The following is a 26,874-nucleotide window of genomic DNA, read 5'->3' on the forward strand; positions in this document are numbered from 1 at the left end:
CCCCTCCAGGCCTCCATGTGTCATGCAGCCAGGCCCCTCCAGGCCTCCATGTGTCATGCAGCCAGGCCCCTCCAGGCCTCCATGTGTCATGCAGCCAGGCCCCTCCAGGCCTCCATGTGTCATGCAGCCAGGCCCCTCCAGGCCTCCATGTGTCATGCAGCCAGGCCCTCAGGCCTCCATGTCATGCAGCCAGGACCCTCCAGGCATCCATGTGTAATGCAGCCAGGCCCCTCCAGGCCTCCATGTGTCATGCAGCCAGGCCCCTCCAGGCCTTCATGTGTCATGCAGCCAGGCCCCTCCAGGCCTCCATGTGTCATGCAGCCAGCCACCCCAGGGCCTCCATGTGTCATGCAGCCAGCCACCCCAGGCCCTCCATGTGTCATGCAGCCAGGCCCCCAGGCCTCCATGTCATGCAGCCAGGACCCTCCAGGCCTCCATGTGTCATGCAGCAAGGCCCCTCCAGGCCTCCATGTGTCATGGAGCCAGCAAAATAAAAAAACAAGTACCTCTCTTCTCCTTTTGACCCCTGCAACCACGGTAGTTATGACCCTGCCCCCATATGTCACACACACTGCTCCCCATACAGCCTGCACCCCCCATAGCACACACACTACACCCCCATATGTCACACACCCTGCCCCACATATCTCACCCTGCCTGTACCCCAACTTACCCCTCTCAAACACTCTGCACCCCTTCACATCCTTCTGTCACAGTCTGCAGCCCTCATATGCCACTCACCCTGCACTCCCCTCCCCCTCGTGCCCCCTCTTTTCTCATTACCAGTCATCATGTGTCCATGTCTCCTTCAGGAATCCGTATCTTCTGATGCTTTCTGCCCGGCAATCCTGTGTCTCCTCCCACACACTCACATGGGCGTGACATCATCGCAGGTCCTGGAAGGATGGATTTCGTCTGCTGTGCAGGAGCGCTTCTGCTCTGCCGCAGCTCAGAAACGCCTGGTGGGTCTCTCCAGGTCAGGGGGCCCCTCTGCCCCCTGCTGACACCGGGCCCCCTGACTCACAGGCCGGCCCCCTGGCGGTCGCGTAGTCGGCCACTACACAGCGCATCTCCTCTGTTACAGAGAGGAGCCGGCTGTGCAGAGCGGCTGCCGGGCCCCTAAAACCCTGCGGGCCCGGTCGCAGTGGCGACCGCTGCGACCGCGGTCGTTACGCCCCTGGCAACTACTATGATGTGATCAGAATTGTCAAGAAATACCTCCCAATTTTGTCTACAGATGACACTTTATATCATATATTAAGAGACGGAGTGAAGTTTGTTTCCAAGAGAAACACGACTTTAAGTTCCATCCTATCACCAAGTGATCACACTAGCAGATGCGGTTCTGTTGAGGATATAAAAACTGCCCGTAATTGGTTACCAACCACAGGATCATACAAGTGTGGACACAAGAAATGTGGACTTTGTCATATGTTGAATATAAAACATTTTTCTTCATATGCCGATAAAAAAATGTATCAATTCACTTCTATGATCAACTGTGGTTCAGACCATGTGGTTTATCTGATTTCTTGCACAATCTGTCAACTGCAGTATATTGGCAGCACTTCATGCTCCCTAAGAAAAAGAATATCCGAACATATTGTCACGCTCCCCGGGTCCCCTGTCCTGCTCCCCGGCTCACCTGCCACGCTCCCCGGCTTCTCTGCTCCTCTCCCCGGCCTGCAGCCTCCATTGCCCGCGGTCCCCAGGCGTCCCGGTCCCCGCTCCCGGCGCCCGTCGGCTACACAGCGCCAGCCCGGCTCTCCTGCTTCTTCCTCACCGCTCCCTGCCCTGGCTTCTGGCACCCGGGCCGCGCGCATGCGCATTAGGGCGCGCGCGCGGTCATTGACCCTTTCTTAAAGGGCCAGCGTCCACTGACAGGAAATGAAGCACACAGGTACAGGGTATAAAGGGGTTTAGTGTCCAAGTGGGCGGGGCCTGTTCTTCGTGTTTCCCAAGCTAGGAGTCAGGTCTCCTTGTGTTTCTGTGAGATACTCACCTCTCTCTCTTCTAGAGCCGATCCTGCCTCGTCATCCGGTCCTACCGAACGCTGCCTATCTGCCATCCTGACAGTCCGTTCCATCTCTGATCCCTGCGGTGACCCGTCCTCTCGCTCCATCGGTTCCGGACTCCGCCTGACAACATCTCGGCTTCCGAACCTGAGCTCCGTCACCCGGACTACCATCAGTGACTCCGTGGTTCCAGGGACTTCTCCATTCTACTCTTGTGCACGGACTGTCCTGCTACCTGTAGTGCTCCAGCTACCGGACCCCTTACCATCATCAAGGAGTTCGGCCCAGTGGATCCACCTCCTGGGTCTGCCCGTCCACCTGGCCCTAACACATATCTATGATGTGAGTAATGTTACATCTAGGAAGTGAAGTGAAAAAAAGTGAAGTGAAAAGTTTGTGCTATTGAGAAAGTAAAACTTCCTAAGAGGGGAGGAAATTTAAAGGATATTCTTTTTCAGAGGGAAATTAAGTGGATTTTTCTAATGGGTACCAGAATTACCACAGGCTTAAACAAAAGAAATGAAATATTGTTTGCTTACTAATGTTGCTATTTTTTTTTTTTTGACACTTACTCCTATGTCACCGTGTGTGAATACCTGCATATAAAAAATGTTCCCCTCATAGGGTTAATGCTTTAGTGAAAAGCTCTTTCCATTTGATTAAACACATGTTTGGGTCTTTACTCCCTCCTTTTTAAACAAGTCCTGTGACTATATGCTTTAGAGATTGACTAAGAACCAAGTGTTTGAAACGCGTCCTCTCTGTCTTGGGTTTGTTTCACCCCAACATGGACTTTTTAATATGTGAATAAAGAATCAACGTTTTAAAGAATTTCCTGTTTGGACTCAAGTTGCTGGAATATTTTCCTTCAAATTTGGATGTGGGTATGGATTCTGCCAAATCCCCACATACAGCACAAACTCAAAACCATGGATTAAGAGAAAAGAGAACAAGAGTTTTTATAGTTCAAAAATTGTGCAAAAATTTTTATTATAAAGAAGGTGAACATCTATTTAGTCTAAAAACATATTGAAACACCAGGACCATGCCTTGAGATAGATAGACACCACTTAGGGATTAGAGGCGCCTCTCCCCAATGAAGATTGAAAACCGATGTATCGAAACGTGCGTTGGGCGTTTTGAAGTTCCCTTTCCTGTGACCTGTTACCGAATTCAGCTTTACCACCGCCACTTTTGCATGCCCTATTCACGTATTACATCTTGGTATGCTTTAGACTTTTTGAGGGGATCTGACTTCATGTTGTCTGTAGTTATATTCCACTATGGAGATACTATATTCTGATATTATGATGATTTTGCCATCTGTACCCTCCTAACATGGAATTAGTTTCATGAATCCCTAAGTGGTGTCTATCTATCTCGGGGCATGGTCCTGGTGTTTTAATATGTTTTTAGACTAAATAGATGTTCACCTTTTTTATAATAAATTTTTTTGTACAATTTTTGCACTATAAAAAAACTCTTGTTCTCTTTTCTCTTGATACCAAATATGTGTCGTTTTTTTTATTTTTTTAACTGTTTTATTTTCAGGGGGGCGAAAGGAGGGTAATTTGAATTTTTAAGTTTTTTTTATTTTTTCCTATTTTTTAAAACTTTTTATTAACATTTTTTATTTGTTTTACTAGTCCCCTATCACTGCACAGTCCGATTTATTAAGCATTTCAGAAATGCTGCTTTCCTGTAAGTGCTGGCGATCTGTTGGCTCTCCCAGGAAGTTCACCATGGCAGTGTCAGGGGTCATCAGCAGACCCCACGCTACCATGGAAACACATTGGCGCACAGTGATCGTGTCACTGGAGAGCCGATGGCAGTGGGAAATGGCACAATCCCCACCGCGGCCATTTAAGTCGTGCTGCCAGTGATTTACAGCGCGATCTAAAGGGTTAACAGGTGCAGGTGGATCTCCGATACACCTGAGCCTGATAGTCACGCATCTCTGCTGATCAGATCAGCAGACATGTGCAGAGATTTCCTCGGGCTCACCACCAGAGCCCGCAATAACCAGACATAGGCGACCAAAGACGTACCTGTACAACCTTGGGCGTAAAGGGGTTAAAAAACAAAAGCAATTTATATTTCATTATATATAGAAAATAAAAGTTTAAATTTATTTACACACAACACTGCTGCATGGAAAGTATATTCACGCTCAGCTCTGCTACATAAGCACATTTACATACAGTTCTGCTAAATACAATGGAGATCAAAATTTGAGAACAATGTCTGATCATTGCTTTTTTCAGAAACAATGTAATAACTTTGTCACCAAGGATGTTCCAGAGCTTTTCTATTGGGTTTAGATCAGGACACTGGGCGGCCATTTCATTGTTTCAATGTTTTGCTTCAAGGAACTGCTTTACCCATTTTGTTATGTGACAGGGGGCATTGTCCTGCATGAAAATTGCTGGCTGATTGAGTGATGAACGCAAGGAAGGAACTGATACACACTTGCATTCACTCTTCCATGTAGCTGTATGAGAGGTCCAAATCCTGCTGCAGAAAACATTCCTCAAACCATGACACGTCCTCCACCGCCATTCACTGACTTCTTAACACACTTTGGGTTTAGTCTTTCCCCAGTTCGTTAACGAACATAATGTTTCCCATCAGACCCAAATAAATTAAATTTGCTTTCATCGCTATCTATGGACCACTTCTTCTCTGCCCACACAACATGCTCCTGACCAAAGGCGAGTCCAGCATTTTGATTCTTTCTGCTAATGAGAGGTTTGGTCACTACAGAGTGGGCTTTTAGTCCAAACTCTCTTAAACATCGTGACACTGTATGACGAGACAGATCCTTACCCTGTTCAGGGCGGAAATGGCAAGTAATTTCAGCTGCAGTGCTGAAATAATTACCGATTGAGATTCTCCACATTATCCTGTCCTCTCTTGCGAGGGCGACCAGTCTTCTTTGGGGAATTGAAAGAGTTTGTGATGTTGTAAAGATGCAATATTCTCGAAATCACAGACTTGGAACAAGCAACTTCTCTTGCTAGGGCTTTAGGGTCACCCCTTTGGCCTTCATCTGGATAACCTGCTGCCGGCGTGTTTCAGTCACTTTGGAACGGCATATCATTTTTGCAAAGTCAGTGCAAACTGTAAAGTTAGGCTGCCAGTTACGTAGGGTTTGTCAGATAATTAAGGAAATTAGCACCAGGTGCCAGATTCACCAATAACTTGCAAGTATCTGAAAGTGTTCTCTAATTTTGATCAGTGATCTTTTACATTTATCTCATTTACATTTTTATTATGTGCTTTTGAAAAAATTCAATTTATGAAATAAGCTTAAAATCCTGCCAGTTTACTCATGTTAGGATATAATCACATAGGACGACACAATGAACGCAACATTTAGGAAATTGTGATCTTCACTGTATATAAATTTATATACAAAGACACTGTGCACACATCACCCCATTTTACAGTCCCTTACAGGGTGATTGATCCGATGACCTGAAAAGTCCTGGAACTCGTGGGGTGGAAGGTTCTTCAGCTGCTCACTCAGGATGTACAGCCTCTGTGCAGGTGCCGACAGCTTCCTCTCCTGCTCTACACCGATCACATTGATCAGTGTGAGGTAGGAGAGAGCAGTTCTCTCTGTGATTGGGAAAGACACAGTCTCATAGTTCTCCATAACAGGAAGCTGCCTCCAGACTATAAGACATACTCACTTATCAGAAAGTTGTTTTGTTTTTTTGTTAGAAGTGTGTCTTATAGTCCAAAAAATATGGTAAGTTCTAAAGTAATTTACTTTTCTCATTTTACGACTGTATGTTATGTGATTTTTGTCTAATCTGTCAGTAAAATATATAATTGCAATTTCTGAGGAAAACATTTCCCATATTCTGAACATGAAAAATGCTTCTACTCTCTGTGACTGCTCTGGTGATAAAGAAGAGTTGATCTACATGCAAAACATTTCCCACATTTTACACATGAAAACGGCTTCACCTCTGTGTGAGTTCTCTGATGTCTATTAAGATTTGATTTGGAGTTAAAATATTTCCCACATTCTGAACATGAAAATGACTTCTCCCCTTTATGAGTTCTTTGATGTGTAACAAGATTTGATTTCCGGTTAAAACATTTTCCACATTCTGAACATGAATATGACTTCTCCCCAGTATGAATTATCTCATGGTAAACAAGACTTATTTTCTGGTTAAAACTTTTCCCACATTCTGAACATGAAAAAGGCTTCTCACCTGTGTGAGTTCTGTGATGTCTAATAAGATGTGATTTGGTATTAAAACATTTCCCACATTCTGAACATGAAAATGACTTCTCCCCTGTATGAGTTCTTTGATGTATAACAAGTTTGCATTTCCTGATAAAACATTTCCCACATTCTGAACATGAATATGGCTTCTCCCCTGTGTGAGTTCTATGATGTTTTACAAGGTTTGATTTGTGATTAAAATATTTCTTACATTTGGAACAAGAAAATCTCTTCTCCTCTGTGTGAATTTTTTGATGTTTAACAAATGATGTTTCGAGGGGAAAATTATTTCCATTTTTTAATCGTGAAATTGGCATCTTTCCTTTAAGAGCAGTTACTTTTCTAATGCCTTTTTTGTGACTTTTATTTATTTTAGTAGTCTGTAATGATTCAGAAGAGAGGACCCGTTTCATAGGATCAGATGAGAGATCTTTGCTGTGAAAGATAGATGGGATATCTGGAATAATGGCATTCTCTTTAGTTGAATCCTGTGTGATCTCAAGGTCATCTGATTTATAAATTGAAGATGTCAGTTGTCCCACTGGTCTCGTGGTACAGTCATCTGCTAAGAATAAAACCTGTTATTAATTTCAAGCATATTTTATGAAAAAAATATTTTTAAACATTTCTACTGAAAAACGTCCATAGAAACAGCAAGTTATGTAGTAAAATAGAATTATTCACTAAGACAATGACAGCTCACAGTCTAATAGAATTCAGAAAAAAGACTGACTGGAACACCTATATGTGTGCATTTGGTGCTAGCCTAAAAATAGCAAGGAGAAAGGACGGGACTCAGCACCAATTCCAGGATGAGAAAAATATAAATCCAATGAAAAATATATAAAAGTGTAGAAACTTTATTCAACGATTAAAAATCCAAGAAAAACATCATCGGTTCCATGAAAACATCATGGCTTGACGCGTTTCGGACAGTTGGAATGTAGATAAGTCCTTAATCATAAACATAAAAATACACAGTGGAACCAAACATATAAAGCTTACCATGGAGCTGACTATAATAAGGATAATAAGCTACACACTAACCACTATCAAAATATAAACATTAAAAAGGGTAAAGCATTACTGCTATACGGATACTATGAACAATGAAAAATACATTTAGCTATTTGGAAAAATGAAATACATGAAAAATGGTATTGCAAAACTGATATGAATATTTGAAAGTAATAGAGATGTTTAGCAAATATATTGATCAATGAAAATGAGCCCGAAACCAATGACAAGGTAATCTCTAATTTTTTGGGAACCTAACCTTAATGCCTCTCTATGTGCTATTAAAATCTGCAAGTATGGGCAGATAGGCTCCTGGCTATATAGGATCATGAATAGAGTCTGGTAATAGGGCGGGGTTCTGGGTTCTCAGTCAGAAGAAACTGCATACTACTCAGAAAAAAGACTGACTGGAACATCTATATGTGTGAACTAGGTGCTAGCCTAAAATTAGTTAGTGTGAAGCTTATTATCTTTATTATAGTCATATATTTTTAGGCTAGCACCTAATTCACACATATAGGTGTTCCAGTCAGTCTTTTTTCTGAATAGCATGCAGTTTCTTCTGACTGAGAACCCTGCCCTATTACCAGACTTAATTCATGATCTTTTATAGCCACTAAGGTTAGGTTCCCGAAAAAATTAGAGATTACCTTATCGTTGATTTTCGGGCTCATTTGCATTGATCACTACATTTGCTAAACATCTCTAATACTTTCAAATATTCATAGCAGTTTTGCAATACCATTTTTCATGTATTTCATTTTTTTCAGATAGCTAAATGTATTTTTCATTGTTCATAGTATCCCTATAGCAGTAATGCTTTACCATTTTTCATGTTTATATTTTGATAGTGGTTAGTGTGCAGCTTATTATCCTTATCACAGTCTAATAGAAGACCTCATGGCATGAACCAGTAGAGTGTGGTGTTCAACAGTTTGTTCATTCTGCCTCCCAAATACTGGAATAAAACACCACTAAAAATGTTGTTATGTAGGTGAATATGATACCAAAATAAACTTTTACCTCTCCCACAAAAATAAGCCCCCACTCAGTTCCATCATCTTTCAATGGAAAAACAGAGTATTCCAACATGATGACGACTCCAAACACACCTCCAAGACGACCACTGCATTGCTAAACAAACTGAGGGTATAGGTGCTGGACTGGCCAAGCATATCTCCAGAACTAAACCCTATTGAGCATCTGTGCGGCCTCCTCAAATGGAAGGTGGAGGAGCAGAAGGTCTCTAACATCCACCAGCTCTGTGATGTCGTCATGGAGGATGGAAGAGGATCTAGCGGCTCCTGTGACGTACTAGTGAACTCCATGCCCAGGAGAATTAAGGCAGTGCTAGAAACTAATGGTGACCACACATATTTTGTCATTTTGAGCACAATTTGGCTATTTCACTTAGGGTGTACTCATATTTGTTGCCAGCAGTTTTGACAGTAATGGCAATTTACACCATTATACAAGCTGTACACTGACTATTGTACATAGCATGTAAGTGTCAGATCGTCAGTGATGTCCCATGAAAATATATAATTAATTATTTACAAAATTATGAGAGGTGTACTAACTTTTGTGATATACTGTATTTGCAATTTTCATTCTCCAACATCCACTGCGCGCTAATTCCTGGAAAGTGCCTGTGCAGTCAAAATAGTCACTACAACTATGGAGAGATTCACTGAGGGCTATAATTTCCAAAATGGAGTCACTTTATGACACTTTCTTCTGCTCTGGTTTTCTGCCGTTCTGTCACATTAGGGCTTCTGCAAATGTTGTGTCACATCTCCTCTGGGATCTGCTCCAGTGACATCAGCTTCTGTTACCAGGCACGGCCTTATTCATTCTGCCAATGGAGTTGGTGATGGAGAGGTTATAACCTGAAGCTACAGGCGGTGCAGGCTCTGTCCAGCCACTATGATTAGGGTGGCTGGGATGTGTAGTACAGTCCAGTCTGGCAGTATGGGTGTGTGTGCAGTCCAGCTGAGGTAATCAGCTCTCTGCTTCAGCCAATTGGAAAGCACCACACCCTACTAAAGCTGGAAGTATATTGCTGGAAGCTGCCAGATACAGCCTTGTTCTCCTCTGGTTCAGGCCTCTGTGCTCACATTCTCTGTTTCCTGTTCTCTTCTCGACCTATTTACTGAATACTCTTGATTTTCTATTTTCTCTGCCTTCCGGTTCTGACCCGGCTACCTGACTATTCTTCCTGAATGTGGTATTTGATACTATGAAGAGAACAATTTTCTAAAATCTAGGCCCCTGAAAGTAATTTTAAAAGTGAATTGTTATCCAAAGAAGGGAATTTTGTTACTTACCGTAAATTCCTTTTCTTCTAGCTCTTATTGGGAGACCCAGACGATTGGGTGTATAGCACTGCCTCCGGAGGCCACACAAAGCAACTACACTAAAAAGTGTAAGGCCCCTCCCCTTCTGGCTATACACCCCCAGTGGGATCACTGGCTCACCAGTTTTAGTGCAAAAGCAAGAAGGAGGAAAGCCAATAACTGGTTTAAACAAATTCACTCCGAGTAACATCGGAGAACTGAAAACCGTTCAACATGAACAACATGTGTACCCGCAAACAAACCAAAAATCCCGAAGGACAACAGGGCGGGTGCTGGGTCTCCCAATAAGAGCTAGAAGAAAAGGAATTTACGGTAAGTAACAAAATTCCCTTCTTCTTCGGCGCTCTATTGGGAGACCCAGACGATTGGGACGTCCAAAAGCTGTCCCTGGGTGGGTAAAGAAATACCTCATGTTAGAGCTGCAAGACAGCCCTCCCCTACGGGGAGGCAACTGCCGCCTGCAGGACTCTTCTACCTAGGCTGGCGTCCGCCGAAGCATAGGTATGCACCTGATAATGTTTGGTGAAAGTGTGCAGACTCGACCAGGTAGCTGCCTGGCACACCTGCTGAGCCGTAGCCTGGTGTCGTAATGCCCAGGATGCACCCACGGCTCTGGTAGAATGGGCCTTCAGCCCTGATGGAACCGGAAGCCCAGCAGAACGGTAGGCTTCAAGAATTGGTTCTTTGATCCATCGAGCCAGGGTGGCCTTAGAAGCCTGCGACCCTTTGCGCTTACCAGCGACAAGGACAAAGAGTGCATCCGAACGGCGCAAGGGCGCCGTGCGGGAAATGTAGATTCTGAGTGCTCTCACCAGATCTAACAAATGTAAATCCTTCTCATACCGATGAACTGCATGAGGACAAAACGAAGGCAAAGAGATATCCTGATTAAGATGAAAAGAGGATACCACCTTCGGGAGAAACTCCTGAATAGGACGCAGCACAACCTTGTCCTGGTGGAAGACCAGGAAGGGAGCCTTGGATGATAGTGCTGCTAGCTCAGACACTCTCCGAAGAGATGTGATCGCTACCAGAAAAGCCACTTTCTGTGATAGTCTAGAAAGTGAAACCTCCTTCAGAGGCTCGAAGGGCGGCTTCTGGAGGGCAACTAGTACCCTGTTCAGATCCCATGGATCTAACGGCCGCTTGTACGGGGGAACGATATGGCAAACCCCCTGTAGGAACGTGCGCACCTTAGAAAGTCGTGCTAGACGCTTCTGAAAAAAGACGGATAGCGCCGAGACTTGTCCTTTAAGGGAGCCGAGCGACAAACCTTTTTCTAACCCAGATTGCAGGAAAGAAAGAAGGGTAGGTAATGCAAATGGCCAGGGAGACACTCCCTGAGCAGAGCACCAGGATAAGAATATCCTCCACGTTCTGTGGTAGATCTTAGCAGACGTGGGCTTCCTAGCCTGTCTCATGGTGGCAACGACCCCTTGGGATAAGCCTGAAGACGCTAGGATCCAGGACTCAATGGCCACGCAGTCAGGTTGAGGGCCGCAGAATTCCGATGGAAAAACGGCCCTTGGGACAGTAAGTCTGGTCGGTCTGGTAGTGCCCACGGTTGGCCGACCGTGAGATGCCACAGATCCGGATACCACGCCCTCCTCGGCCAGTCTGGAGCGACGAGTATGGCGCGGCTGCAGTCGGATCTGATCTTGCGTAGCACTCTGGGCAAGAGTGCCAGAGGTGGAAACACATAAGGGAGCCGGAACTGCGACCAATCTTGCACTAGGGCGTCTGCTGCTAGAGCTCTTTGATCGCGAGACCGTGCCATGAAGGTTGGGACCTTGTTGTTGTGCCGGGACGCCATTAGGTCGACGTCCGGCCTTCCCCATCGGCGACAGATTTCCTGAAACACGTCCGGGTGAAGGGACCATTCCCCTGCGTCCATGCCCTGGCGACTGAGGAAGTCTGCTTCCCAGTTTTCTACGCCGGGGATGTGAACTGCGGATATGGTGGAGGCCGTGGCTTCCACCCACATCAGAATCCGCCGGACTTCCTGGAAGGCTTGCCGACTGCGAGTCCCCCCTTGGTGATTGATGTATGCCACCGCTGTGGAGTTGTCCGATTGAATTCGGATCTGCTTCCCTTCTAGCCACTGCTGGAAGGCTAGTAGGGCAAGAAACACTGCTCTGATTTCCAGAACATTGATCTGAAGGCTGGACTCCTGCTGAGTCCACGTACCCTGAGCCCTGTGGTGGAGAAACACTGCTCCCCACCCTGACAGACTCGCGTCTGTCGTGACCACCGCCCAGGACGGTGGTAGGAAGGATCTTCCCTGTGATAATGAGGTGGAAAGGAGCCACCACTGCAGAGAGTCCTTGGCCGTCTGGGAAAGGGAGACTTTCCTGTCCAGGGATGTCGACTTCCCGTCCCATTGGCGGAGAATGTCCCATTGAAGTGGACGCAGATGAAACTGCGCAAACGGAACCGCCTCCATTGCCGCCACCATCTTCCCGAGGAAGTGCATGAGGCGTCTTAAGGAGTGCGACTGACTTTGAAGGAGAGCCTGCACCCCCGTCTGTAGAGACCGCTGCTTGTCCAGCGGAAGATTCACTATCGCTGAGAGAGTATGAAACTCCATGCCAAGATACGTTAGTGATTGAGTCGGTGACAGATTTGACTTTGGGAAGTTGATGATCCACCCGAACGCCTGGAGAGTCTCCAGTGCAAAATTCAGGCTGAGTTGGCATGCCTCCTGAGAGGGTGCCTTGACCAGTAGATCGTCCAAGTAAGGGATCACAGAGTGTCCGTGAGAGTGCAAGACTGCTACCACTGCTGCCATGATCTTGGTGAATACCCAAGGGGCTGTCGCCAGACCAAATGGCAGAGCCACGAACTGAAGATGGTCGTCTCCTATCACGAAGCGTAGAAAGCGTTGGTGCTCCGTAGCAATCGGCACGTGGAGATAAGCATCTTTGATGTCTATTGATGCTAGGAAATCTCCTTGGGACATTGAGGCAATGACTGAGCGGAGGGATTCCATCCGGAACCGCCTGGCGTTCACATGCTTGTTGAGCAGTTTTAGGTCCAGAACAGGACGGAAGGAGCCGTCCTTTTTTGGAACCACAAAGAGATTGGAGTAAAATCCTCGCCCCCGTTCCTGAGGGGGGACAGGGATCACGACTCCTTCTGCTCTTAGAGAGTCCACCGCCTGCAGCAGGGCATCTGCTCGGTTGGGGTGTGGGGAGGTTCTGAAGAACCGGAGAGGAGGCCGGGAACTGAACTCGATTCTGTACCCGCGAGACAAAATGTCTGTTACCCACCGGTCTTTGACCTGAGACAGCCAAATGTCGCAAAAGCGGGAGAGCCTGCCGCCACCGACCGAGGATGCGGAGGGAGGAGGCCGAAAGTCATGAGGTAGCCGCCTTGGAAGCGGTTCCTCCATTTGCTTTCCTGGGGCGTGAGTGAGCCCGCCAGGAATCTGAGCTCCCTTGTCCTTTCTGAGTCGTTTTGGACGAGGAGAATTGGGCCTTGCCCGAGCCTCGAAAGGACCGAAACCTCGACTGCCACTTTTTCTGTTGAGGTTTACTTGCTCTGGGCTGTGGCAAGGAAGAGTCCTTACCCTTGGACTGTTTTATGATTTCAGCCAATGGCTCACCAAACAGTCTGTCTCTAGATAATGGCAAGCTGGTTAAGCATTTTTTGGAACCAGCATCTGCTTTCCAGTCCTTTAACCATAAGGCTCTGCGCAAAACCACAGAATTGGCGGCCGCCATAGAGGTACGGCTCGTAGATTCTAGGACAGCATTGATAGCATAGGTCGCAAACGCAGACATTTGCGAAGTTAGGGACGCCACCTGCGGCACTGCTGGATGCATGATAGCATCCACCTGTGCTAAACCAGCTGAAATAGCTTGTAGTGCCCACACGGCCGCGAATGCTGGAGCAAACGACGCGGCGATAGCTTCATAGACAGATTTTAACCAAAGGTCCATCTGTCTGTCGTTGGCATCTTTAAGTGAAGCGCCATCCTCTACTGCGACTATGGATCTAGCCGCAAGCTTGGAAATTGGGGGATCCACCTTTGGACACTGGGTCCAGCGTTTGGCCACTTCAGAGGGAAAAGGATAACGGGTATCCTTAGAACGTTTAGAGAAACGCTTGTCTGGATGAGCGTCGTGCTTCTGGATTGATTCTCTGAAGTCAGAGTGGTCCAAAAAAGCACTTAATTTACGCTTGGGATACAGGAAATGGAACTTCTCCTGCTGTGCAGCTGCCTCCTCTGCAGAAGGGGCTGGTGGAGAAATATCCAACAGTCTATTAATCGCCGATATAAGGTCATTAACCATGGCGTCACCATCAGGGGCATCCAGATTGAGAGGGGCCTCAGGATTAGAATCCTGATCACCGTCCTCAGTCTCCTCACAGAGAGACTCTTCTCGCTGAGACCCTGAGCAGTGTGATGACGTCGAGGGTCTTTCCCAGCGAGCTCGCTTAGGCTGCCTGGGACTGTCATCTGAGTCAGAGACTTCGGCTTGTGATGCTTGAGACCCCCTTGAAGTACGGATTAGTTCCAACTGAGGGGGACCGGAGAGCATAGACACAGCAGTGTCCATGGTCTGAGGAACTGGCCTGGTCTGCAAGGTCTCCAGGATTTTTGACATAGTCTCAGACATTTTATCAGCAAACACTGCAAAGTCTGTCCCCGTCACCGGGGCAGGGTTCACAGGCGTCTCTGCCTGGGCTACCACCACAATAGGCTCTGGCTGACGAAGTGCCACTGGGACTGAACATTGCACACAATGTAAATCATTGGAGCCTGCCGGTAGATTAGCCCCACATGCAGTACAAACAGTGTACACAGCCCGTGCCTTGGCAGCCTTGCGTTTTGCGGATGACATGTTGCTGCCTCCTTAGAGCAGTACAGGGTGTCCAGCCAAGAAGCGACCTTACAGTGCACTATATAAATATATATATATATGGTACCAAGAAAGAAGTACACTAATATATCACTGAGGCACTAGTGGGGCCAGCACTACTGTGCAGCTTACCGCCCGCTTAGGAGCGGTGTGTGGTCGCCAGAAATCCCTCTAGTCTGGGTCTCCCAGAGCCTGCTGCCTCTCCCCAGCCAGATCGCATGTGTAATGGCTGCCGGCGTCCTTGTGGAGAAGGGGGGGCGGGCCCTGGGCGTACACCGACGAAGAGCGGGAAGTCTGCTTCCCCCTGTGCCTAGTGAGAGGGCTGGAGCATGTAAATAAAGCTCCAGCCCTCGGCGCTGCCAATTGAGCAGCGTCTCTCCCCTACCCTGAGTGACAGGGTGGGGGCGGGAACGAAGCGGCGCTAGGCCGCAGAAGCCGGGGGCTAAAGTTAGAAGCGCCGCCGCCGTAAAAGCGCGGTCGGCGCCAAGTCCCCGGCGCACCACAAGTCGCAGCTGCGCCGCCGCTCCAGGAGCGGTCGGCGCAGTAGTTCCCAACATATAACGTCACTCAGCAAAGCTGCAGTGACCTAACCCCAGCGTACAGCGCTACTGTCCCCGGCGCACTATAACTCTCAGCAAGCCTTGAGAGTGTCCGTGCCTGCCGGGGACACAGAGTACCTGAAAGTTGCAGGGCCTTGTCCCTGAACGGCACTCCCGCTCCAAATCCAGCAGGTTCTCTGGGTCTGTGGATGGAGCCCGGCCCCAGGGCTTGGGGGCCGGCAAGATCCCACTTCCACAGAGCCCCCAGGGGATGTGGAAGGAAAACAGCATGTGGGCTCCAGCCTCTGTACCAGCAATAGGTACCTCAACCTTACAAGCACCACCACGGGTGAGAAGGGAGCATGCTGGGGGCCCCATATGGGCCCTCTTTTCTTCCATCCGATAGAGCCAGCAGCTACTGCTGACTACAAACAGTGGAGCTATGCGTGGATGTCTGACCTCCTTCGCACAAAGCAGAAAACTGGTGAGCCAGTGATCCCACTGGGGGTGTATAGCCAGAAGGGGAGGGGCCTTACACTTTTTAGTGTAGTTGCTTTGTGTGGCCTCCGGAGGCAGTGCTATACACCCAATCGTCTGGGTCTCCCAATAGAGCGCCGAAGAAAACAGGAATTACACCTACTGGTAATTAAAAAGAGAAACCAAGGGAAAAATTGTGAAAATATACCCTGCTGTAACTAAATAAAAGCATAGTGCATATAAACATAGGGTACTTAGTAAACACTGTTTTTGATAAAAAAAAAAAAAAAAAAGCATGAAGCCATCTCACCAACGACAAGGTGTACCCAGTTGGTACAGTACCTACACTCTCTAATATTAAAACCTTACCATGTGTCTAAAATAGGTAAGCAGGGTATATTTTCACAATTTTTCCCTTGGTTTCTCTTTGTCTTATGGCCAGTGTGAACATGAGCTCACAAGCTCCATGTATCCCATCTCATACTCCGGCTCACTTTTTTTGTTTTTACCTACTGGTAATTGAATTTCCAGGAGTCCATCATGACAGCACCCGAAGTGCGTTCTGGAGTGAAAGGCACGCACTGCACATGACCGGAAGCACAGTCGCAGCCATCATGGCAGGACACCAACAGCCCTCATGCGAAGGAAGCAGCTGGCGCCAGGAGCATTGTCCCACTCTACTGGGGCAGGGTTAGGACTTCCCTGGAAGAGGTGTAGGCCTCGGGCCACTTGATAGGAGGAAGGAGAGAGGTGAACCCCCCGATCCTCCAGAGTCCGTCTCCAGGTAGGTGCCTCACGCTGCTGCACTACCGTACCTCCTGCGTTTCTCCTGTTATAAGGACAGGAAAAATACTGAGAGGGTGAGGGTGGCAGGGGCTTTTAACCTCTCGTGTGTTTCCTGTCCCTATAGAGGATATGAGGAGAATCCTCCTATGATGCTGTCATGAGGGACATCCTGGAAAGATTTAATTGAATATATAAACACTTGATTCTAAACTTTTAAGCCTTCTAGCATTTAAAAAAAATAAAAGGATGTTGGAAAAATTAAAGGGAGTGTTTGAAAAATGCTGCCGCCCTAAAGAAGAAATAAGGTAAATGTTATTTATTATCTATCTTGTGTGGTTTCTGTTTTAAGAAAATAAAACTTTAAAGTTTGAAAATTACAACCTAAAATTCACAGAAACATAAAGTACAATGTGTCACAGAAAAAATATCTCAGAATCATTGGATCAGAAGAAGCCTCCAAAGTTATTACCTCGTTAGGAACAGAAAAACTGGGTGTGGTAAGAGGTTAAATCAGAGTATTTTGGGCGCTAACAACTGTAGTGAATAAGTGTGAGTATAGACAACAAAAAATCCACTGAAATGACTCAAACGAATCAAACTCATCAGTCTTCATCAGTAAAATAATTAGTAACGAGCGGTGACACATCTCTGGGTGATTAGAGGATGCAGCTCGGTGGCTCTTATCTGTAGATTAGAGCCATCAGCCACGCACAGCTGAGGGATAGATCACGGCAGACGGGGAATGGTCTTTTTTTGCAGTTTATTGCAATTCTGTTGAAGTTAGTCGGTTTTAAAGAAAATTAAAAAGTCAAAACAAAAGCAAACTATTGTAGAGAAATTCACCCTTGGATCTCACTGGACATTTAATGTTGGCCATTATAAAAGCAAAGTTTGATCAAAAAGACTGGACCTGGTGTTGTAGGGACCAAATTATCACATTCAGCAGAACAAAATACAGAGAAGGTAGATTCATCTTATATGATGCCAGGATTCTAGGAAGGAAACAGCATCATCATCCTCCGATATCTCCTACAGGCCATCATAATATCATTCTACAAGTGATTTTCTAACTTGTCCGCACATTCTACGTACACTGTCGTTTAGATTTTTAGTTTACAGATCTGGGCGAATCGTCTAATTCCAACAGAAGGACCTCCAATGCCCAAAGTAATGGGGGCAGATTCAATGCATTGGTTTAGTGGTAGAATGGGGATCACTTGGTTGTGATATGGCCGAACTACACCACCAATAAATCAGCCACAGCCAGGGACTGAGAAGAATCTGTGACTTCTCTGCATTTAGTGGTCACTACTCACCTGGGCGGTTATCTGTAGGAATCTCCTCTTTACTCTGCTCATCACCCCTCACATATGTCTCTGTAGTATTAATATGGGGCAGATCTTCCCCCTGAAACAAATATTGTAAAAGTCACAGACAGATGGAGAAGTCCCATCTATGATCAGCTCTAATCCTGCCATCTCCACCGCTCTCATTACACAAGTATAACACATATAATACTGGAGGATAAAACAAGACTGAGCACAAGACCTTCACAGCCGTCTACACATCATAGGGAGATTTCATGGCCCCTTTTCTCCATCTACCTGATGATCCTGAGGAACATCGGGGTCTTCTTGTTTACAGTCCTGTGGGAGAAGAGGACGGGGACATCTCTCTGGTGTTGTCCTCTTACTGGATAGAGCTGGTGGAGACACATACAGGGACTGAATTCATCCCTTACATACAGATAATTATAGGCCGTGTGTATTTAGTCCTGTCTATTACCTGGTGATGTGAGGGGCTGGGGAACCTCCATCATGACGTCCTTGTACAGATCTTTGTGTCCTCCTAAATACTCCCACTCCTCCATGGAGAAATAGACGGTGACGTCCTGACACCTTATAGGAACCTGACACATACAATGATACCGTCACCCCCGATCCCTTCATAGCATTACTGTATAATGTCCCAGCATTCCCAGCAGTGTCACCTCTCCAGTCAGCAGCTCAATCATCTTGTAGGTGAGTTCTAGGATCTTCTGGTCATTGATGTCCTCATGTATCGGGGGGTGAGGTGGAGGCCCCGTGATTGGGCTCAGGGGTCTTCCCCATCCCTCAGACACAGGGGCCTGACAGCGCTCACTAGAGGTCTTCTTCACTACTGTGTAATCCTGGTTATGGAGAGACACAGTAATAAATCTCACTCCAGACATTTCCAGAGTCCTCACCTCTCCAGTTCTGTCCATCTGTTATTCCCATAGATAAGAATGATGTAATGTGACGTCATCAGAATCTCTCACCTCTCCAGTAAGCCGGAAGAGGATCTCTAGGGTGATGTGTAATATCCTCTCCGCCATCTTGTCCCTGTCCATATCCATCCTTCACGGGGCAATCAGGAGAATTCTCTTCTATAGAGCGATTGTTCTCCCCCAGCATCTAATGTGTATGGAGCCTGAGCCCAGTAATGGGGAATCTCCACACACCTCCACCTGCAGAGCCGCACACTAGATATATGGCTGCTTTGTGCTTCCAGGACCTGTGATGATGTCACATGGAGGGGAGGAGTCAGGGGTCACATGATCAGCTCCTCAGTGTAGTCCTATATTGGCGTGCACACACTGGATGTCTGAGGCGCGGTGTCAGTGGACAGTTATAGTAAGCCACTGTTGCGTATGTATGTGACCCCTGTTGCGTATGTATGTGACCCCTTCACACTGTTATTTCAATCTTTGTCTAATTAAATTCTTTATTGATAAGTTCAGGTGAGGAGAAGATTTGTTGAGCGACTTTCAAATAAAGACGTTTGGACCTGATCGGTCTTGATCACAAGTCACTGAAAATGTGTGTATGACGTATATGGAGCAGAGTCGCATGTGTACGATGTGTATGGAGCAGTGCTATGTGTGTACGATGTCTACGTCACAGAGCAGTGTATGTAACGGAGCCGTTTGTGCATGACGTGTATTTAGTGAAGCTGTGGGTGCACATGTATGTAGCAGATACCCTCTTTTACCACTTTATTAATCCCCAAAACACCCATGCATCTCCAATATGATCCACACGAGGTCCCACAACGATTCAAGCTCTGCTACATGTAAAGTTACAGTGCGTGATCATGACTGCCCGCTATGAGGTTCAGGCAGACACTAAGCAGCGATCAGTGGTGACGTCACTCAGGTTAGCTGTGGCCACAGCTGGAGGTTTCCACGGTCCTCCACTTGTGATCGCAGGTAACTTGACCTCAGGTGACGTCAGCGACCTCACCTGAATTAATTCACCTGTAGGGAGTCGGGAATAGGTCACCCCTGCACAACTGCGACACACTGAGGGGTTTAGTATATTGTATTTCAATGCATAGTACTGTGTGTGGGTCGCCACCAGGTGGCAGTCTGGCCCAAGGATCATACAGTATGCTTGGCACCTGGGTTGGCGGATAGAGGGTTAATAGAGGAGGAGAACAGGATACTATAAATAGGGCGGTTAGAGGGAAAAGGGTAGGTGAGTCCCAAAGAAGAAGTAGAAAAGATAAGGCCAACATTGAGACTGATTTCTGACTCAAAAGCGGGCTTTACACACAGCGACATCGCTAACGAGATGTCGTTGGGATCATGGAATTCATGACGCACATCCGGCCTCGTTAGCGACGTCGTTGCGTGTGAAACGCAGAAATGACCGTTAACGATCAAAATTACTTACCAAATCATTGATCATTGACCAATCGTTCCTATCCTGATTATCATTGCTGTTGCAGGACACAGGTTGTTCGTCGTTCCTGAGGCAGCACACATCGCTATGTGTGACACCGCAGGAACAAGGAACAACACCATACCTGCGGCCGCCCGCAATAAGGAAGGAAGGAGGTGGGCAGGATGTTCGGTCCGCTCATCTCCGCCCCTCTGCTTCTATTGGGCGGCCGCTGTGACGCCGAACAATCCGCCCCCTTAGAAAGCAGGCGGTTTGCTGGCCACAGCGACGTCGCTAAGCAGGTAAGTATGTGTGACGGGTGTAAGCGATGTTGTGCGCCACTTGCAGCGATTTGCCCATGATGCACAACCGACGGGGGCGGGTGCTTTCGTCAGCGACATCGCTAGTGATGTCGCTCTGTGTAAAGCTCGCTTAAGAGTCATCCCTGGATTACAGATACGTGGGAGGCCGACAAGTTGGAGAACGGTCTAGTTACGTCCCCTGTGCTTGGGGTATAGTCCGGTGATTGGGGTGGTGGCCGTCTTCCTGGAAGCGTATTTCCCTACGAAGTCCCTAGTGAGACCGAAGTCAGTGGTGCCCTCAAGCAGAAGGACACGCTTGTTATTGACCTAAGCAGTGACCAAGGAGTTAAAAACGCTATGAGCTATTCCTAGCGCAAGCATTCCTGTGGGAGGGATCGGAAGGCTTAAGAGACTATATGATCCGGTCAACGCCAAAGTGACATCAAACGGGGAACTGAGGGGCCTAGCGGCATCTTACAGAACCCAGGTGCAAGGAAGACGGTCGGCCACTAAATTGATTTACGAGATGGAGTCTGGAGGGAACCCCCATGGGTCTGAATACGGTGACCGTGTAGCCCAGACGTTAACAAATGTTGTGAAGGAAAGAAGTGGAATTGTAATTGAAACGAAGAAAGGAAGTAAAGATAAGTTGATTAATTCAAATGATATGGCGTCTTGTTTATGTCCTTTGAAAATGACTGAAGTGTGGCGTGGACAAGTTGGGAGGGATCCTGTATGTGATGTGGCAGCAGGGAGGCATGGGGTTAGTGAGCGGCTGTGCTGTGGCTAGCTGACCCCTGCAAGCACAACTACTACGGCCTGCCCTGTGCGTCTCACATCTTGGTGTAGTCGGCAGGATCAACTTCCTTGCTTTAACGTGACCTGCTCGGTGAGAGTGAAGAAAAAGAGAAAGAAAACCCTTGGTGATGTGTGCATGAGAAGAACTAAAAAGGCGCTGGTCGCTTTGGAAGAGCGGCGGGCCCAGCGTGGGCAGAGTCACAGCACAATGGCGCAAAAGTGTGGCCCATCCCCGGGAGCATTAATGACTGTCGGTCAACCCAAGGTGGGGTGTGGCAAGAAGGAAAATCCGCAGCTTCAAAGGTGGATCCCGGCAGCGGGACTTTCTAGGCAAAAGAGGAAACAAAACTCTGAGAGGAAAGCTGCCGGAGGAGAGAGCCACGAAAGTCTGAGCGAGAGGAAAGCTGCCCAAAAAGCAGAGTGTCCCGAAGACTGTTGTGAGCAAAAAGCTGAGGGAGATTCCGTCCATTATGGAAAGAAGGCCCGGACCTGGTCCAGCGTGGACGCTGCACTGAATTTGCTTTCCAGGGCTGCGGCTGTCGCCATCTTTTATGTGCGTTTAGGAGTTGGCACAACCCTAATAGGTGAATGAAGTTACCTTGGCTTATCTGTTACCTTACCTGGGAAGACCCTATTCTGCGCTTATATCCACAGTATTTCCTATGTACACTGTGATGGTCAGGCACAGACTGAGTGAGGCGCGTGATGAATGGTGAATGAATTCAGCTGAGGTCACTAAAGTCACCTGAGGTCAAGTTACCTGCAGTCGCAAGTGGAGGACCGTGGGAACTTCCAGCTGTGGCCGTGGTAAGTGACGTCACCATTGATCGCAGCTCAGTCTCTGCCTGAACCTCATAGCGGACAGTCATGTACCATGATCGCGTGCTGTGACTACATGTAGCAGAGCTTGAAGCTTCGTGGGACCTCGTGTGGATTATGTTGAACCTGCATGGGTGTTTTGGGGATTAGTAAAGTGGTAAGAGAGGGTATCCACTACATATATGTTGTGTACACACGGCTCTGCTACATACACAGCTCCACTACGTAGACACATGGTACTGGTCCGTACACATTGTACACATGCGGCTCTGCTCCATATACGTCATTAACACATTTTCAGCGACTTGTGATCAAGATCGATCAGTTCCAAATGTTTTTCTTCTAAAGTCGCTTAATAAATCTTCTCCTCACCTGAACTCATCAATAATTAAATTTAGCAAAGATTGAAATGAGTTTGAAGGGGTCACATAAATACGCAACAGGGGTCACATAAATACGCAACAGGGGTCACATACATACGCAACAGAGGTTTACTAAAACCGTCCACTGACACCGCGCCTCATCCAGTGTGTTCATGCCAATATAGGAGTATACTGAGAAGCTGATCATGTGACCCTGACTCCTCCCCTCCATGTGACATCATCACAGGTCCTGGAAGCACAGAGCAGCCATATATCTAGTGTGCGGCTCTGCAGGTGGAGGTAGGGTTGCGTCTAGATCAGAGTTGATTTTTTGTGGTCCTCAAAAAATCAACTCTGATCTAGCTGCTTCAGTAGTGAGCCGGCTATATCGGAGTTGATTTTTTGAGGCCTCATTTTTTCCACTCTGATCTAGCCGGCTCACTACTGAAGTGTCTAGATCAGAGTGGGTTTTTTGTGGTCCTCATTTTTTCCACTCTGATCTAGCCGGTTCACTGCTGAAGTGACTAGATCAGAGTTGATTTCTTGAGGCCTCGCTGTAGTCACATGTTTTTGGTCACCTCATTTTATCCACTCCGTTCTAGCTGCTTCACCAGTGAGGAGGCTAGATCAGAGTTGATTTTTTGATGATCTCTGTGATCTTTTCTCCATACAGCACAGTTCAGTTTCTACAGCAGGGGCTGGAATCAGATTTATAATTGGAATGATTTCATGTTTTTATGTATTAGATAAACTGTTATATTTATTATTTTTTTCCAAAGGGCAAATTTTTATTTTCATTATTATTATAACTTACATTTTATTATTATTTTTTACAATATAAATAATTCCACACAGCGCTGATTGTTCAGTTTTGCTGGAATTTTAATTTTACCGTATTTCCACAAGTCGTGGCCGCAGGACTGACATTGAAAGAGTGGGCGGAGCCTCACAAGGAAAAACGGAACCGCGCAGCTGACAGTCTTCATAACTTACCATATTGGATCAGAGTGGATTTTTTGAGGATCTCTCTGTAGCCTTCATTATGTACATTTGGTACTGAAGTGACTGAAATTCAGTTTTTTGAAGAGTGGGAGGAGCCTCACGGCGAAAAACGTAACAGAGCGCAGCCGAGAAAGTGCTTATAATTTCACACATTGTGTCGTAGTGGATTTTTTGAGGACCTCATTTTAGCCACTACATTATGTACATTTGGTACTGAGGTGACTGCAATGGATTTTTTCGAAGAGTGGGAGGAGCCTCAAAGCAAAAAGCGTAACAGAGCGCAGCTGAAAGTCCTCATAATATCCACATTGTGTCGTAGTGGATTTTTTGAGGACCTCAAAAAAGCCACTCCGTTCTAGCTGCTTCAGTAGTGAGCCGTCTATATCAGAGTGGATTTTTTGAGGACCTCATTTTAGCCACTACATTATGTACATTTGGTACTGAGGTGACTGCAATGGATTTTTCCGAAGAGTGGGAGGAGCCTCAAAGCAAAAAGCGTAACAGTGCGCAGCTGAAAGTCCTCATAATATCCACATTGTGTCGTAGTGGATTTTTTGAGGACCTCAAAAAAGCCACTCCGTTCTAGCTGCTTCAGTAGTGAGCCGTCTATATCAGAGTGGATTTTTTGAGGACCTCATTTTAGCCACTACATTATGTATATTTGGTACTGAGGTGACTGCAATGGATTTTTTCGAAGAGTGGGAGGAGCCTTAAAGCAAAAACCGTAACAGTGCGCAGCTGAAAGTCCTCATAATATCCACATTGTGTCGTAGTGGATTTTTTGAGGACCTCAAAAAAGCCACTCCGTTCTAGCTGCTTCAGTAGTGAGCCGTCTATATCAGAGTGGATTTTTTGAGGACCTCATTTTAGCCACTACATTATGTACATTTGGTACTGAGTTGACTGCAATGGATTTTTTCGAAGAGTGGGAGGAGCCTCAAAGCAAAAAGCGTAACAGTGCGCAGCTGAAAGTCCTCATAATATCCACATTGTGTCGTAGTGGATTTTTTGAGGACCTCAAAAAAGCCACTCCGTTCTAGCTGCTTCAGTAGTGAGCCGTCTATATCAGAGTGGATTTTTTGAGGACCTCATTTTAGCCACTACATTATGTATATTTGGTACTGAGGTGACTGCAATGGATTTTTTCGAAGAGTGGGAGGAGCCTTAAAGCAAAAACCGTAACAGTGCGCAGCTGTAAGTCCTCATAATATCCACATTGTGTCGTAGTGGATTTTTTGAGGACCTCAAAAAAGCCACTCCGTTCTAGCTGCTTCAGTAGTGAGCCGTCTATATCAGAGTGGATTTTTTGAGGACCTCATTTTAGCCACTACATTATGTATATTTGGTACTGAGGTGACTGCAATGGATTTTTTCGAAGAGTGGGAGGAGCCTCAAAGCAAAAAGCGTAACAGTGCGCAGCTGAAAGTCCTCATAATATCCACATTGTGTCGTAGTGGATTTTTTGAGGACCCCATTTTAGCCACTCCGTTCTAGCTGCTTCAGTAGTGAGCCGTCTATATCAGAGTGGATTTTTTGAGGACCTCATTTTAGCCACTACATTATGTACATTTGGTACTGAGGTGACTGCAATGGATTTTTTCGAAGAGTGGGAGGAGCCTCAAAGCAAAAAGCGTAACAGTGCGCAGCTGAAAGTCCTCATAATATCCACATTGTGTCGTAGTGGATTTTTTGAGGACCTCAAAAAAGCCACTCCGTTCTAGCTGCTTCAGTAGTGAGCCGTCTATATCAGAGTGGATTTTTTGAGGACCTCATTTTAGCCACTACATTATGTACATTTGGTACTGAGGTGACTGCAATGGATTTTTTCGAAGAGTGGGAGGAGCCTCAAAGCAAAAACCGTAACAGTGCGCAGCTGAAAGTCCTCATAATATCCACATTGTGTCGTAGTGGATTTTTTGAGGACCTCAAAAAAGCCACTCCGTTGTAGCTGCTTCAGTAGTGAGCCGTCTATATCAGAGTGGATTTTTTGAGGACCTCATTTTAGCCACTACATTAGGTACATTTGGTACTGAGGTGACTGCAATGGATTTTTTCGAAGAGTGGGAGGAGCCTCAAAGCAAAAACCGTAACAGTGCGCAGCTGAAAGTCCTCATAATATCCACATTGTGTCGTAGTGGATTTTTTGAGGACCTCAAAAAAGCCACTCCGTTCTAGCTGCTTCAGTAGTGAGCCGTCTATATCAGAGTGGATTTTTTGAGGACCTCATTTTAGCCACTACATTATGTATATTTGGTACTGAGGTGACTGCAATGGATTTTTTCGAAGAGTGGGAGGAGCCTTAAAGCAAAAACCGTAACAGTGCGCAGCTGTAAGTCCTCATAATATCCACATTGTGTCGTAGTGGATTTTTTGAGGACCTCAAAAAAGCCACTCCGTTCTAGCTGCTTCAGTAGTGAGCCGTCTATATCAGAGTGGATTTTTTGAGGACCTCATTTTAGCCACTACATTATGTATATTTGGTACTGAGGTGACTGCAATGGATTTTTTCGAAGAGTGGGAGGAGCCTCAAAGCAAAAAGCGTAACAGTGCGCAGCTGAAAGTCCTCATAATATCCACGTTGTGTCGTAGTGGATTTTTTGAGGACCTCAAAAAAGCCACTCCGTTCTAGCTGCTTCAGTAGTGAGCCGTCTATATCAGAGTGGATTTTTTGAGGACCTCATTTTAGCCACTACATTAGGTACATTTGGTACTGAGGTGACTGCAATGGATTTTTTCGAAGAGTGGGAGGAGCCTCAAAGCAAAAAGCGTAACAGAGCGCAGCTGAAAGTCCTCATAATATCCACATTGTGTCGTAGTGGATTTTTTGAGGACCTCAAAAAAGCCACTCCGTTCTAGCTGCTTCAGTAGTGAGCCGTCTATATCAGAGTGGATTTTTTGAGGACCTCATTTTAGCCACTACATTATGTATATTTGGTACTGAGGTGACTGCAATGGATTTTTTCGAAGAGTGGGAGGAGCCTTAAAGCAAAAAGCGTAACAGTGCGCAGCTGAAAGTCCTCATAATATCCACATTGTGTCGTAGTGGATTTTTTGAGGACCTCAAAAAAGCCACTCCGTTCTAGCTGCTTCAGTAGTGAGCCGTCTATATCAGAGTGGATTTTTTGAGGATCTCATTTTAGCCACTACATTATGTACATTTGGTACTGAGGTGACTGCAATGGATTTTTTCGAAGAGTGGGAGGAGCCTTAAAGCAAAAACCGTAACAGTGCGCAGCTGTAAGTCCTCATAATATCCACATTGTGTCGTAGTGGATTTTTTGAGGACCTCAAAAAAGCCACTCCGTTCTAGCTGCTTCAGTAGTGAGCCGTCTATATCAGAGTGGATTTTTTGAGGACCTCATTTTAGCCACTACATTATGTATATTTGGTACTGAGGTGACTGCAATGGATTTTTTCGAAGAGTGGGAGGAGCCTCAAAGCAAAAAGCGTAACAGTGCGCAGCTGAAAGTCCTCATAATATCCACATTGTGTCGTAGTGGATTTTTTGAGGACCTCAAAAAAGCCACTCCGTTCTAGCTGCTTCAGTAGTGAGCCGTCTATATCAGAGTGGATTTTTTGAGGACCTCATTTTAGCCACTACATTATGTA

At 46.4% G+C, this 26,874-nt stretch overlaps 1 protein-coding gene across 2 annotated transcripts; it reads right to left on the bottom strand.

Annotated features, from left to right (window-relative positions):
• Window positions 1-4,155: 4,155 nt before the first annotated feature.
• Window positions 4,156-18,865, bottom strand: LOC142268028 (uncharacterized). Of its 2 annotated transcripts, none has more exons than XM_075332349.1 (6): window positions 18,599-18,865; window positions 18,290-18,469; window positions 18,085-18,208; window positions 17,904-18,001; window positions 17,616-17,706; window positions 4,156-6,820 (listed from the first exon to the last, which is right to left on the bottom strand). In XM_075332349.1, exons 1-6 carry the CDS (start codon window positions 18,674-18,676, stop codon window positions 5,904-5,906), a joined length of 1,488 nt encoding a protein of 495 aa, XP_075188464.1. In that variant the 5' UTR covers window positions 18,677-18,865; the 3' UTR covers window positions 4,156-5,903. The 2 variants fall into 2 exon arrangements, with proteins under 2 accessions (XP_075188464.1, XP_075188463.1); XM_075332348.1 differs by having other exon boundaries at window positions 4,156-6,823.
• Between the last annotated feature and the right edge of the window lie 8,009 nt (window positions 18,866-26,874).

Source organism: Anomaloglossus baeobatrachus, unplaced genomic scaffold (genome assembly GCF_048569485.1).
Source record: "Anomaloglossus baeobatrachus isolate aAnoBae1 unplaced genomic scaffold, aAnoBae1.hap1 Scaffold_2982, whole genome shotgun sequence".
NCBI classification, from domain to species: Eukaryota; Metazoa; Chordata; class Amphibia; order Anura; family Aromobatidae; genus Anomaloglossus; species Anomaloglossus baeobatrachus.